At 43.8% G+C, this 16,023-nt stretch overlaps 1 protein-coding gene across 1 annotated transcript in view; it reads right to left on the reverse strand.

The window, feature by feature from the left end:
• Positions 1-16,023, reverse strand: part of PTPRT (protein tyrosine phosphatase receptor type T) — a 753,869-nt gene that overhangs the window by 3,571 nt on the left and 734,275 nt on the right. The window contains exons 25-26 of the mRNA XM_035006339.1: positions 2,313-2,438; positions 1,320-1,483 (exon numbers count right to left, since the gene is read on the reverse strand). Of these exons, the coding sequence (XP_034862230.1) occupies positions 1,320-1,483; positions 2,313-2,438 (290 nt within the window). The remainder of the gene's footprint in view (positions 1-1,319; positions 1,484-2,312; positions 2,439-16,023) is intronic.

Below are 16,023 nucleotides of genomic sequence, written 5' to 3' on the forward strand. Positions count from 1 at the left end.
ACACAGGTTCTCGGAAGTAATCACTTTTACAACAGGTGCATATTTGCTACCATGATATTATGGGTCTGTATGTTGGTAGATGAATTGTATTTTTTCTCTATTTCCTACCAAAGCACGATAGGGTCTTAAGATGACCTAATTCAACATACCCACTGGATGGATGAGGACACTGAGGCTCACTCAATTAAGTGACTTTCTTGATGACAGCTTGTCAGCCCTAGTCCCCTAAGGGTCCTGACCTCCACTGGGCATCAAGGTCTATTTGGGAACCCCTGTGCCCCAGCCACGCCCATTCTAAGATAGGTGGTAGAGATTCCAGCATGCCCCAGCAGTGGAAGTATAAACACAGCCCACCTGAGCCCACTGAGCTCTGGGAAACAGAGTTCCCAGGGCCCTTCATAGCCATCAATCCGCCCCACAGGCTCCCCATGTCCCTGCGTGCCCACTACGCCCATAGCAAGAGATGATCCCACAAGGTGACGTGGCGGATGGGTCCTTTGGTTTACTCAGAAGCAGTGTGGGTTAGCAGATGGCATATTAGCTTGGAGGCCAGTGGCTTTAAATCAAAGCTCCTCTCTTAACTGCCTGGTCCCTTCCCCTGTCTGTGCCTGTTTTTTACTACATGATTACACCTACCTCACAGATGGTATTTTAAGATTCACTTAAAACATCTGGCATCAAACTCAATCAACACCTGCCCCTCTCTTTCTTCTTTTCCTTCTTTAGGAAATAATTGGAGGATCTGGTCAGTGGAATCCACTTCGTCCTAGCTTTCTTGCGACTAACAGGACACATCGTGCCTCCTGTGGGGAGTGGAGCTTACCTCCCTACTGGGTGTGCTGGGGGGCGGCCTGCCCACACCCGATGTTTGTGAAAGACCACCAGGTTTTGCATCAATAACATGTCACATAACCTTAGTTAGTTCAGGGCAACAGACGGGCAACCCCAGTCCATGAAAGATTGTAATTCCTTGAATACACACCCCTGGGCTTTTAAGGGATGGCTTTTAAGGGAAGTTCACTGGACTTAAAAATCTTTGCTATGTTGATTTCAAACCATTTGTTAGGGTTGCTGGGCCTCAGTTTCCTCCTCTGTAAAGCAAGGGGGAATAATACCTCCCTTGAAGTGCTGGCAGGATTAGAAGGAGCAAGTACAGTCTCTAGTTCAACGTGAATCCAGGCAAACTTCCCCATTCCGGAAAAACCTTCCCAGTGTCCCATGGCATGCCCATGGTCATGGCCAGGCATGCCCATGGTCAGTGGCATCCTCCAGGACAGATACCGGTCACCCACCCCCAGAAAGCCCTCCATAGCACTCACAGGCAGTGGACCACGGTGCGCCCCTCCCTCCCGTCGTACTGCTCCTGCCACTTCTCCAGCCGTCGGACCACTTTGAGCAGAGAGCGCTTGGAGGGGGGTGTGTCCCGGTAGGCGGGCCAGCCGATGTACTGGAGGTGCTGGACTATACGATACCCATCCTGAGGCTGAGAACAGAGAGGCCGTTAGGGCTGTTCTGCCAGGGATGTAAGCCCTTCACAGGCCCTGGGGCTGCAGCACTGGAGTGGGAGACAGACCGAATGGGGTCAATGCTATGTTGTCATGGGGACACACTCCTCTTTCTACCTTTGTGCACATGGATTCTCCTGCCATGACTTCCCTGCACCCCCTTTCTCCTTGGAAAACTACTGGTTTCCAAAACGCAACTCAAATGTCCCTTTCTCTAGGAAAAGCTGACGCTACTGGGCAGAATTCATCTCTCCCCCCAAGGCTCACATGCCAGAACATAGCTCACCTTCCCATTGGACAGTGAACTGAGGGCAGAGATGGAGTTCTGTTCACCCTGGGACCCCCAGTAAAGACCAAAGTCGTTCTTTAGCTATTTCATAGACTACTCATCTGCTCCCTCCCACCCACTTCTCCTCCACCTAGCCAGTGAATTTCCCCACGGAAGCAACTAATTATCTTCCATCTTGGTGTTCTCAAGGTCTAGCCCAAAGCTTACTGGATCCAATCAAAGACCCTGTCACCTCATGCCAAAGCAGCACAGCACAGTGGGGAAGCACTGATTTCTGAGCAGTTCTGACTATAAGACAGCGTGTCAGGAAAGAGGCAGATGGCAGGCTGGAGGTTTCCCCGTGCGTCTCTGAGCGCTGGAGCCATTGTTAGGTCTGAAGCTGGAGTCGGCAGAAGCATTGCTTCCCCAAGGATGGGATGATCAGGAGAGCACAGCACAGACTCCTGGCTGGCTGAGGACTGCCTCCATCTGGGCTGGGGAGGAGCAGCACAGGAAGCCGAGGCAGGCTGGATGCTTACCCGGGCCATGTTACAGATGCGGAATATTCTGTGGATGATGTCCTCGTCGATGTCTGCGGACACGAACTCCACCTGGATGGGCCCGTAGCACCCGGAGGTCTTCTCAGGCCAGTACTGCATACAGAGCTGGGGCAAGGGAGAGGTCAGAGAGAGAGGCCGAGGGGGGGTGGGGTGGGCGTTGGGCTCATTTATCACCAAGCCCTTTCCTGCTGCCTGCAGAACATGCTGGCTAGGAAGGTAGTAGGTGGGAAACTTGACCCCACTTCCCCGTTGGGGTGCAGCCACCCATGTTTGTTGTTAAAAAGTCAAAGCTCTGAACACAGAAACACTGGACTTAAAAATCTTTGCTATGTTGATTTCAAACCATTTGTTAGGGTTGCTGGGCCTCAGTTTCTTCCTCTGTAAAGCAAGGGGGAATAATACCTCCCTTGAAGTGCTGGCAGGATTAGAAGGAGCAAGTACAGTCTCTAGTTCAACGCGAATCCAGGCAAACTTCCCCATTCCGGAAAAACCTTCCCAGTGTCCCTCTCATCATCAGATCATCACTAGTTTAAGAAACACACAGGCCTTGGCATCTGACAGGCTTGGGTCCCCATCCTAGCTCTGCTGCTCACTTGCTGTGACCCAGGCCTGTTTTCTCTTACGTAAGATGGGGACAGTTATGCTTACCTTGCACCAGAGATCATGTGACATGGTGCTGAGAAATCCTGCCTGTGATCTTTCCTATTTTTCTGGAATTGGGAGTTAGGACCTACAGTTGAGGGCAAAAGGCAGTGGTTGCCCTTTGACCAAAGACAGTGGTTTTCAGCCAGAGGTGGTTTTGTCAGCCGGGGGACATTTGGCAATGTTGGGAGACATTTTTGAAGGTCACACCTGGGAGTTGCTATGGGCATCTAGCATGTAGAGTCCAGGATGCTGCTAACCATCCTACATGATATCATAGAGCAGAGATTGAGAAACCCTGGCTTAAGATCCTAAATTGTTCCCTACCTTTATAGCACCATCAAGGTGAGACAGTAATTTATTCCCCTCTATCTGTTGATGAAAGAATATTCAGGTCGGTGGCAGGGGTTGTGGCTCAGAGAGGGGCAAAGCATGCTTCCTCAAATCCCCAGTTTTGAAGGGGCATGGAGATAGACCCTGTCCAGGTCTATAGCCCCAGAGTTGGGAAATCTGGGGATTTCCCAGGGATATCTGATGGCCCCCCTATGGCCACCATGGATGCAGGATCTTCATGAAAATGATCCTTCTCCTTCTTGTTGAGATCAGCCAACTGTCCCTGGCCAGTCACATGCAAAAACAACTATTTATTCTATCTTTGCTCCAGAACTAGAACCAGAATGGAAGAGCAGGGAGGAAGGAGGATTATAGGAGAGAGAAAAGAGCCCAAATTCCAGCTTGGGAATAACATGTTCACACGATGGCTTACAGGCTAAACCTGGCCAGTTGGCTGATTTTGTAAATATAGTTTTAATGAAATACAGCCATATTTACTCATTTATGTATTGTCTGTGGTTGCTTTCAAATGACAACGGCAGATCTGAGTAATTGAGAATACCTTGCATAACCCAAAGTAGCCTGCAAAACCTAAAATACTTCCTGTCTGGTCCTTTACAGAGCAAGTTTGCCAACCCTTGACCTACAGGGTTGTTCTAAGGATAAAGGAGTTGATAACATGTGAAGAAAGCCTTTTGCATAGTGCCAGGCATGAAATAAGCATCCACTAAATTCCAGTGAGTCACATTATTCTGGAACATATCAGTGTCCAGCAAACATAACCACCATAATGATAATAGCTAACACATATATTTGAAGGATTCTTCTTATCATTCCTCTTAAATAGCAAAGATGAGCATAGGAAGGCTAGGTTTCATAATGCAATGGTGCCTTGCTTTCCTGTGTCCATCATGGGTTAATTGAGCACATTGAGAAAGGACCTGGGTGTGTGTGTGGTGGGGGTGCTGGACAGTTACCCGCTGAGCTGTGCAATAATGACAAACCCACAACCTGAACTTGATTTCTCTTTGCCACTGGCTCTTCTGGCTTGCAACCTTCACAGTAATGAGGGACTGGTAGAGGTAAGGCGGTGGCTAGCCAAAGAAATCAGAATTAATCAGAACTGCCCATTAAAAAAAATAAGAGCCTTCATCACCTGCATTGAATTGAGCCTTGCCAGAGGTTGGCTGTGATTCTGACAGGAGGTGCATGGGTCCCAGGCATCAGGGAAAAAGTCTATTACCCCCAATATTTTCAGTCCGGAGAGAAGGCAGATTTGTCTCTTTTAATAAGATTTCCAGACCAATTTCTCAAGCTAATAGGTTCTACTGTGCCTCAAACAAGACTCCTATATTTCGGGACACTTCGCTGCATTTGATTTTCCAGGTCACTCTCCCATGATGCCCAGAGGGCTGCGGAAGGTGCAGGGTTCTTCTAATCCTAAATCGGAGCCATCCTCGCACTTGAGGATGGGAGGATTCACGTGACCGGAGTGGCAGCAGGAGCCTGGCGACATCCAGCCCAGTGATGTGTGCGCAGACGGGGTGCTGGAGCTGCCAAGCATCATCAGGTCTCCCCACAGCCAAGGATGGCCTACACAGTCCAGGTATGGGAAACAGGAGAAAGACGGGGGAAGCCAGTGTTCTGTTCCCAGTGATCCTTTAGGGCTTGGAAAGGATTCTCACCAACAAGTGTCCTCTGTGGTTTAGCTCAAGGCTGTCCTGGTGTCCAAATACTGGGATGGTGTCTCGGTGGGCGCTGCCATTTTGGCCTGTGTCCGTAGTATAGCTAAAGGTAATGGGGCTCCCACTTGAAGCGCCCTGGGTTCAAATCCCAGCCCTGATGCCTTTTAGCTGAGTGACTTGGCCACATCTGATAGCTTCTCTGGGTTATGAGTGGTTGGGAATCTTAATGTGTTACTTAGCACAGAGATCTTTCGTGTGTACTCAATCAATGTGAGCTATTGTAAGCAGGCAGTGCTGGGGACGGTCACCCAAACAAGGGGGATAAAGTGAAGGGGTCCCCCCCAATTAGTATCCCTTATGAAAATTTCTCCTTAGGATAATACCCATAGGACTGACCTTGTGAAAATTCCTGCTGAGCCAGCTTGGGGTAGCAGTGGAGGTGGGCAGCATCCTGGACATGGGGACACTGTTGTTCATGTCCAAGGAGAGAGAGCTGTGGGCTCTTATTAAGAGGGACCCAGGCGATGAGAAAGGTTGGGAGCATAGGAGAACCAGTGAAAGGGTGGAAGGTGACTCACTGAGTCATGTGGTCCCCCCAACCTCCTAAATATTCAGTAAATTTATAATAGCATGTACAAGGCTCAATGCACATGGTGGTTTCTTGTGAAAACCAGTGTGGAATTGAGCTTTGTTACCTAGGTGACACAGAAAGGGGGCAGACGTTACATGTGTGAACCGAGGAGCCTGACTGTGAGCACATAAGTACCAGTGATTGACAGAATTCGTGGGGAGGGAGGATTATGGTTTCTTTCTTTTTTTTTTTTAAAGCTGTCAATTAGTAGTATTTTTTTGAAGTTTTTTTTTTTTTTTTTTTAATTCCAGTTAACACACAGTGTTATATTAGTTTCAGGTATACAATATAATGATTCAGCACTTCCACACATCACCCGGTGCTCATCACACGTGGCCTCCTTAATCCCCATCCCCCATTTCACCCATCCCTCTGCCCCCCCCCCCCACTTCCCTCTGGTAACCATCAGTTCTCTGTAGTTAAGAGTCTGTTTCTTGATTTGTCTCTCTTATTTTTTCCCTTTGCTTGTTTTTTTCCCCTTAAATTCCACGTATGAGTAAAATCATATGGTATTTGTCTTTCTCTGACTGGCTTATTCTGCTTAGCATAATACTCTCTAGCTCCAACCATGTCATTGCAAATGGCAAGATTTCATTCTTTTTTATGGCAGAATAATATTCCATTGTTTATCTACACCACATCTTTATTCATTCATCATTCGATGGACACTTGGGCTGCTTCCATTATCTTGACTATTGTAGATAATGCTGCTATAAACATACGGGTGCATGTATCCTTTGGAATTAGTGTTTCTCTATTCTTTGGGTAAATACCCAGTAGTGTGATTGCTGGATTTTAGGGTTGTTCTATTTTTAACTTTTTGAGGAACTTCCATATGTTTTCCACAGTGGCTGCAGCAGTTTGCATTCCCTCCAATGATGCAAGAGGGTTCCCCTTTCTTCACATCCTTGTCAATACCTGTTGTATCTTGTGTTGTTGATTTTAGCCATTCTGACAGGTGTGAGGTGATATCTCCTGGATGATGAGTGATGATGAGCATCTTTTCATGTGTCTGTTGGTCATCTGTATGTCTTTGGAGAAATATCTATTCATGTCTTCTTTCCATTTTTAATTGGATTATTTTGGGGGAGTTGAGTTTTATAAGTTCTTTATATATTCTGGATACTAAACCTTTATCGGATGAGTCATTTGCAAATATCTTCTCCCATTCCATAGATTGTCTTTCAGTTTTGTTGACTGTTTCCTTTGCTGTGCAGAAGCTTTTTATTTTGATAAAGTCCCAGTAGCTTCTTTTTGCTTTTGTTTCCCTTGCCTTGGGAAACCTATCTAGAAAGAAGTTGCTATGGCTGATGTCAAAGAAGTTACTGCCTGTGTTCTCCTCTAGGATATTTATGATTTCTTGTCTCAAATTTAGGTCTTTAATCAAACTTGAAGTTAATTTTGCCTGTGGTGTAATAAAGTGGTCCAGTTTCATTCTTTTGCATGTTGTTGTCCAGTTTTCCCAACACCATTTGTTGAAGAGACTGTCCTTTTCACCACTGGATATTCTTTCCTGCTTTGTTGAAGATTAATTGACCATATAATTGTGGGCTTATTTCTCAATTTTTTTTATTCTGTTCCATTGATCTATTTTTGTACCAGTACCATCTGTTTTGATTATTACAGCTTAGTAATATAACATGAAGTCTGGAGTTGTGATGCCTCCAGCTTTGCTCTGCTTTTACAAGATTGCTTTGACTATTGGGGTGGGGTCTTTTGTGGTTCCATACAAATTTTAGGATTGTTTGTTTTAGTTCTGTGAAAACTGCTGTTGGTATTTTGATAGGGGTTGCATTAGATGTGTACATTGCTTTGGGTACTATAGACATTTTAACAATATTTGTTCTTCCAATCCATGAGCACAGAATATCTTTCCATTTCTTTGTGTCATCTTCAATTTCTTTCATGAGTGTTTTATGGTTGCCAGATGACAGGTCTTTCACCCTCTTTGGTTAGGTTCATTCCTAGGTATTTTGTTATTTTGGGTGTAATTGTAAATGGGATTGTTTTCTTAATTTGTCTTTCTGCTGCTTCATTATTGGTGTATAGAAATGTAACAGATTTCTGTCCATTGATTTCATATCGTGCGACATTGATGAATTTGTTCTAGCAGGTTTTTGGTGGAGTCTTCTGGGTTTTCTCTGTATAGTATCATGTCACCTGCAAATAGCGAAAGATTTACTTCTTCCTTACTGATCTGGATGACTTTTACTCCTTTTGTTGTGTGATTGCTGTGGCTAGGACTTCCAGTACTGTGTTGAATAAAAGTGGTGAGAGTGGACATTCTTGTTTTGTTCTTGACCTTAGGGGAAAAGCTCTCAGGTTTTTTCCATTAAGTATGATGTCAGCTGTGGGTTTTTCATGTAAGGCCTTTACTATGTTGAGATATGTTCCCTCTTAGTCTACTTTGCTGAGGTTATTATCATGAATGGTACTTTGTCAAATGCTTTTTCTTTGTCTATTGAAATGACTGTATGGTCCTCATTCTTTCCCTTATTGATATGTCACATCAATTGATTTGTGAATATTGAACTACCCTTGCAATCCAGGAATAAGTCCCACTTGATTAGGGTGAATGATTTTTTTAATGTATTGTTGGATTCAGTTTGCTAGTATTTTGTTGAGGATTTTTGCTTCTATGTTCATCAGAGATAATGGTCTGTAGTTCTCTTTTTTGTGGTGTCTCTGTCTGGTTTTGGTATCAGGGTAATGCTGCCTCATAGAGTGAATTTGGAAGTTTTCCTTCCTTTTCCATTTTTGATAATAGTTTAAAAAGAATAGGTATTAATTCTTTAAATGTTTGGTAGAATTCTCCTGTGAAGATCCTGGGCTTTTGTTTGTTGGGAGTGTTTTGATTCTGATTCAATTTCTCTGCTGGTTATTGTCTTAAGTTTTTTTATTTTTCCTGCTTCAGTTTTGGTAGTTTACATGTTCCTAGGAATTTATCCATTTATTTTAGGTTGCCCAATTTGTTGGCATATAGTTTTTTTTTTTATCATATTATCTTATGATTGTATTTCTGTGGTGTTGGTTATTTCTCCTCTCATTAGTGATTTTATCAATTTTATTGATTTTTTTAAAGAATCAGCTCCTGGATTCATTGACCTGTTCAAATATTTTTTTTTAGTTTCTGTAACATTTATTTCTGCTCTAATCTTTATTATTTCCATCCTGCTGCTGGTTCTTAGGTTTTGTTGTTCTTTTTCTAGCTCCTTTAGGGATGAGGCTAGGTTGTTTATTTGAGATTTTTCTTGCTTCTTGAGATCGGCCTGTATTGCTATAACTTCCCTCTTAGAACACTGTTTGCTGCATTCCAGAAGTTTTGGACCATTATGTTTTCATTTTTGTTTCCATGTACTTTTTGATTTCTTGGCTGATCCATTCATTGTTTAGTAGTGTGTTATTTAACCTCCATGTATTTGTGGTCTTTCTAGATTTTTACCTATGGTTGATTTGTAGTTTCATAGCATTGTGGTCAGAAAAGATGCTTGATTTGTTGAGGCTTGTTTTGTGGGCTAATATGTGATCTATTCTGGAGAATGTTCCATGTGCACTTGAAAAGAATGTATATTCTTCTGTTTTAGACTGCAATGTCCTGAATATATCTGATAGATACATCTGGTCTAGTGTGTTATTCAAATCCACTGTTTCCTTGTTCATTTTCTGTTTGGATGATCTGTCCATTGATGTAAGTGGGGTATTAAAGTCCCCCACTATTATTGTAATGTTATCAATTTGTTCCTCTTTGTTATTGTTTTATGTATTTGGCTGGTCTCATGTTGGCTGCATGTATGTTTACAATTTTTATCTCTTTTTTTTTTTTTAATTTTATTATGTTATGTTAGTCACCATACAATACATCATTGGTTTTTGATGTGGTGATCCACGATCCGTTGTTTTCGTATAACACCCAGTGCTCCATGCAGTACGTGCCCTCCTTAATACCAATCACTGGGCTAACCAATCCCCCCTCACCTCTAAAACCCTGTTTGTTTCTCAGAGTCCATAGTCTCTCATGGTTCATCTCTCCCTCCAATTCCCCGCCCCTCCCCCCATTTTTCCCTTCCTTCTCCTAATGTCCTCCATGCTAATTCTCATCTCTTCTTGTTGGATTGTTCCCATTATTATTACATAGTGTCTTTGTCTCTTTGTTATAGTCTTTGTTTTCATGTCTATATTGTCCAAAATAAGTATTGCTAGCCTGGCTTTCTTTTGACATCCATTTTGCGTGATAGATATTTCTCCATCCCCTCACTTTCAATCTGCAGGTGTCTTTAGGACTAAAAGGAATCTCTTGTAAGCGGCAAATAGATGGGTCTTCTTTTTTTTATCCCTTTATCACCTTGTGTCTGTTGATCAGAGCATTTAGTACATTCATATCCAAAGTAAATACTGATCTATGTATTTATTGTCATTTTATTACTTGTTTTGCAGTTGTTTCTGAAGATTTCTCTGATCTGGTGTGATTTTCTTTAGTGATATACTTGGATTCCTTTCTCTATTTTTTGCATATTTGTTATTGATTTTTGATTTTTGGTTACTATTAGGCTTGTATACAACCTCTTCTGCATATAGCAGTCTATATTAAATTGATGGTCGTTTAAGTTTGAACCCATTCTTTACTCCTCCCCACATTTTAGGTATATCATATTTTACATCCTTTTATTTTGTGAGTCCCTTGACTGGTTTTTGACAGAAATATTTTTCACTGCGTTTGTGTTTCCTACCTTTATACTGTCACTTTTGTTCTCTCGTTTCCACTCAAAGAATCCCTTTTAACATTTCTTGCAGAGCTTCTTTAGTGGTCAAGATCTCCTTTAGTTTTTGTTTGTCTTGGCAACTCTCTATCTCTCCTTCTATTCTTTTTTTTTTTTGAAGCAAGAAAAAAAGGATTTATTAATTTACATAACATGGATCTACTCTTACATGTTTCTACAGGGGTGTACTTTCTACTTCTAAATAACACGAGTAGTTTCAGTTCTTAATACTTTGGTTGTAGGACTTATCTATTGACTTCCCATTTTGGAAGATGAGAATTTAGTTTATTTACCAATCTCTGTCCCTCCTCACCCATGTTCGCTCTCTCATACTTTCCAATATAGTTCAATATTCGGGGTTATATTTCTCTAGCTATGCAACTGCCATTCCTACGTAAGCTATGTGAACAATCATTTTTAATTCACATGCAAACTTGCTTGTAGAAGTGTTAATCTTCTCTCAGTCTGTTTAAATACGTTGTCTGCAGTGAAGGTTGCTTTTTTTTTTTTTAATGGACTGTCCTCTAAGACAGGTGTCATCCTGGAGTCTCCCTTTGCCTCTCTTAACCAATCTCTAGCTTTCTGGCTCATATGTCTTATTCTTTTTTGATTTATTCCTTTATTCTGCTAAATGGAAGATGATATTTTGAGACACTGCACACTTGAAAAAATATTGTTAGATACCCTTAGTTGTAATAGAGAGCCGAGTTTAGATTTTTAAATTGGAAATCTTATTCTCTGGGAATTCTAAGACAAATCCCCTTTGGCTCCTGGCTCCCCATATCATTATTACTTAAGTTCAGTGCCTTTGTGCTCCTTGATCTTTTATATGAAATATGTTTTTCTCTTCAGGGGCTTGTGGGCTTTTATATTTTCTCTCAAATGTCTGAAATTTCATAATTGTGTGCTTTAGTTTAAATGTATTTTGATCCATTTTGCTGTTCCTTCTATTCTGAATGATAGCCTTGCTGGATAGAATATTCTTGGCTGTGGGCTCTTCCCATTCAGCACTTTGAATATATCATGCCACTCCTTTCTTGCTTGCAAAGTTTTTGCTGAAAAAGCTGCTGCTAGCCTTTTGGGATTTCCTTTGTATGTAACTGTCTTCTTTTCCTTTGTTGTTTTTAATGTTTTTCCTTCATCACCATATTTTGCCATTTTAATTACAGTATGTCTTGGTGTGGATCTGCTTTTGTTGATTTTGATGGGAGTTCTCTGTACCTCCAGGATCTGGATATCTGTTTCCTTCCCCAGATTTCCAGCTATGACTTCAAATAAATTTTCTGCTCCCCCTTCTCTCTTCTTCTGGGACCCCCATAATATGAATGTTATTACGTTTGATGGAGTCAGTTCTCTAAGTTTTCTTGTTTTGCATAACTTTTTTTCTCTTTTGTTAAGTTTGATTATTTTCTAGTAATCTGCCTTCTAAGTCAGTAATTCATTTCTCTGCTTCTTCCATCCTTATATTTATTCCATCAAGCATGCTTCTCATTTCATTTATTTAGCCCTTTATCTCTATGTTATTCCTTACCTTTGTGTTAAATATTTCACTGATGTCCTCTACTGTTTTCTCAAGTCCAGTGAGTATTCTTATGATCATTGCTTTAAATTTTCTATCAGGTATGTTACTTATATCTGTTTTGCTTAGATCTCTGCCTGTGACCTTGCCCTCTTCTTTCATTTGGGATAAATTTCTGTGTCTCCTCATTTTGTCTGCCTCTTTGTGTCTGTTTCTCTGTTAAGGAAGTCAGCTGTGTCTCGTTTTTCGAAGTAATGATGATATGAAGAGGTCTGGAGTGACCTGTAGTGTGGCATCCCCTGTGCACCAGAACCTGGCACTTAAGGAGAGTTTCCTATATTTGTTGCTTATGCTGTGCTGTTGTGTCTGGGTCACTTTTCCTTTCAGTGCAGTTGTCTGCACTGACTCTCTGCCTGTTGTGGTCTGTGCTTGCTCTCTGGTGGTGGCTCCAGGGGGGGGGTGCTGCCGGGGAACTTGGGAGTGGGCCAGTGGTGTTAGCAAAATTTTTGCTGGGCCACTAGTCCTATGCTGGATCTCCTAAAATGCTGTGGGAGCTTGGGGCTGCATGCCAGAGCGGACCACAGGCCAGGGCTGCCAGGGGTGTCAGGCTGGGAGTGGTGCATGAAAGTGGCTGGCTGCAGCTGGGCCTGGTGTGTGATGGTGGCTGTGGGTGTGCAGCAGGGCAGGGCATGTGACAGTGGCTGGCTATGGCACAGAGTGGCAGCTGGGGGCACGGCGATGTGCCTGGTACACTGAGGCTGCTGTGCACCTACTGGCTGGTCGGGGCACATGTGCAGCTTTAATGAAGTTTGCCCTGAGTCTAGGGTGGAGGCCAGCGGGCCTGGAGTGGGTGAGTCCTCAGGAGAACTCAGGGGTGTGGTGCCCGGCCACCATGTCAGGCACAAGGGTCTCTCCAGCCCTGCCTCTCACGGGTGGCTCTGTGTTTATGCTGGGGGGCAGGGGAGGCACACGGTGCCTGCCAGGTCCCGCAGTTTCAGAGAAGTCCCACAATATGCTCCAAAATTAGTATGAACAGATCTGTTTCCCATTTGCCCCGGTGTTCTATAAACTGCCACTTTAATTTGCCTTTCAGTGCAGGCTGCTGTCTCTTTAAGGGTGGTGACCCAGCTTTCACTCATCCTCCTGGCTCACCCAGTGCTGAGTCAGCTGACTTTTAAAGCTCACAGAATTCAGCCCCTCTGGTTTTTATTTTATATACACACACACACACACAAATGTATTTTAGAGTGAGAGCACAAGCAGGGGTGGGGAGGGGAAGAGGGAGAGAATCTTAAGCAGGCTCCACGTGTGGAGCCTGACTCAGGGCTTGATCTCAGGACCCTGAGATCATGACCTGAGCTGAAATCAAGAGTCAGATGCTTAACTGATGGAACCACCCAGGCGCCCCAGCCCCTCTGGTTTTTAAAGCCAAATGTTATGGAGCTTAGTCTTCCCTTGGTGAGTTCCCTAGTGCCAGGGCTCATTTCTTTGCTCTCTGCACATACAGCTCCCTCTGTCCTGAGGGCCATCTTCCTTTGCCTTTCTGACATCACTTCCTAACCTTTCAGATGCAGCTTCTTGTCTATATTTAGGTGTGAAGTTTGTTCTGCCAGTCTTTGGATCACTCTCTGATTTGTTGACTTGGGATGTGGAGGATACCTAGTTGAAAATGTGGGACAGGGTCCTCCTACTCTGCCATCTTCCCAAGCTCCTAGGAGACCTGGGGTTTCTTAAGGCCCTGGAAAATGGCCAGGGTTCAAGGAGGCCCACTTGCCTCTAAGACCATGAGAACCCAGCTGACCTGGGGCTGCATGCACACTCAATGCAACTTTGGCATTTTTTTTTTTTTAATTTAGTTGAAAATCTTTTGAAGTGGCTTTCTCCAAGAATAGGTTCCAATCCTCTAACCTAGAGTCTGGATCAATGGCCCTTTCCCACTTCATGTCCTGGCACCCACTCCCATTTCTTACCCAGTAGTCTGGGGAGGGATGATATTGCCTTCTCAAAGGGAAGCCTTCACCACTGCAGATACAGCCAATGTTGCTGATCACACCTGGGAGGAGAAGCCAGTCCATTTGCTGTATATGACTTAGAAATGCCCATGCTTCTTCCAGAAAAGCAGAGGGGCTTTTGCTATTTATTGTCAGAACAAGTTAAACCAAGCGTGGGTGGACAGCCCTGGAACAGATGACATACATTATTCCACCTAGTGATCTCCATAGCTGTTTGGGCCATGAAAACATGTCCTTTGGGAGTGCAAATTCACACGTGAAATATAACAAATGTAGCCTCACTGCTGAACATCATTATCTTGCTGATGGAATCAGAAAGCTTGTTAGTCACTGAAATAAACATGCTCTGATGAGTTGAATGAAAACTAGGATATGGGCCTATTTTTGGAATAAACAATTTAAAAGCACATTTCAGTGTACCTTAGTTATGCCTTTTGTTAATTAAACAATACTTTGATAAAATGGAAAGGCCAAGTAATAACACAGCTTTAGAAATGAAAGACTTATCAAGGTTCGTAGTAGGGGAAATCAGTCCTGGGCCACTTAAAGGTGAAGTTGAATTAGTATTTCTAAGAGAAAAATATGAAAGTCACCTGAATTGGTTTCAAAATTTAGATCAGTGATTATAAAATTCCCTTATTTTTTAAATTAACTTATTTGACACAGAAAGAGTACGCACAAGCAGGAGGAGCAGCAGGCAGAGGGAGAGGAAGAAGGCTCCCCGCTGAGCAGAAAGCCCAATGTGGGGCCGAATGCCAGGAACCTGGGATCATGACCTGACCTGAAGGAAGATGCTTAACTGACTGAGCCACCCAGGTGCCCTGATATAAAATTCCTTTAAAGTCTATAAAGAATTAAAACGTATAATTGGCCAGCTAAGGAAGACAGATTGAGGGCGAGGTGGCACGTACAAAGCAAGGGGCAGAGAGCGAAAGGCACATGGCTGGTGATCAAAGCACATCTTTCTCAATGGGTGAATAATACGCTCTCTATGTATTGGGGGAACTTATGACAGTTGCATCGGAGTCTATTTCCAGGGAGGAAGGGTAGGAGTTTAGACTATCTACAAAGGACAGTAGAATGGGTGGATGGCAAAGTCTCAGGGCCGGCATGAGAAAGAGAGAGATCAGGAAGGACTTCTAGGGAAGATGGTGTAATAGGAGGACGCTAAGCTCACCTCATCCCATGGATACCACTAGATAACACTCATATCAGTGCAAATAATGCAGAAAATAACCCGAAGACTGGTAGAACAAACTCCACAACTAAATGTAGAGAAGAGGCCACACTGAAGAGGGTAGGAAGGGTGGAGATGTGGTAGGAGCTAAACTGATTCACAGGCCAACCTTGGGAGGAAGCTATGGGTGAGGAGAGGGGAGAGAAACAAACTATCCCAGCAGGGAGCCGGCATGGGGAAGGTGAATCCTCATAGCATCTGGCCGGGAAACCAAACTGAATTTTCTGAGTTCTTACAACTAGGGTGACTTAAAGCCTGGAATTTTAAAAACCAGCAGGCTTGGCTCTGGGAAAGCCCAGAGGATGTTAGGAAGCTGAGTCCCCAGGCTTAAAGAGATAGCCCACAGAGATCCAGCCTAGAAGCAGCAGTTTGAAAATGCCAGGGGCCTATGGGTTGGAGTGTTATTTACTCATCTCAGAGCATGTCCCAGAGGAGTGGGCTTCACAGGGAGACCCCTCTGGGTACAAAGGAGCTGGCAGGTGTCATTTCCCTCCTCCACCCCTCCCCCCAGCATAAACACATGGCCACCTGTGGGAACCAGCACAGCACCCACATTAACTACCTAACTTGCTTACACCAAGCCCTGCTCCCCTGTGCTTTGGCAGATCTGGCCTTTCCAGAGTGAGAAGACCCTGCAAATCTTGCCAACACCATGTCTTCTGACTGACTGTGTGCTTTGCAAGGCCTCAGTCTTGGCAGCAATGGTGGAAGCTGGTCACCTCCTGCAGAGGACACATGCACCTTGTTAAAACTGTATGCCCCACCCAGGCACACTTTGTGCAACAGCCCCAGCCACCCTGGTCTCAGCAGCAGTGGCTCATCCCCTGTGGAAAAGAACCAGTGCCCACAACTTGTGGGTACTGTGTGCCCTGCC

Source organism: Mirounga leonina, unplaced genomic scaffold, assembly GCF_011800145.1.
Source record: "Mirounga leonina isolate KUSES-001 unplaced genomic scaffold, KU_Mleo_1.0 Mir_150, whole genome shotgun sequence".
NCBI lineage: Eukaryota > Metazoa > Chordata > Mammalia > Carnivora > Phocidae > Mirounga > Mirounga leonina.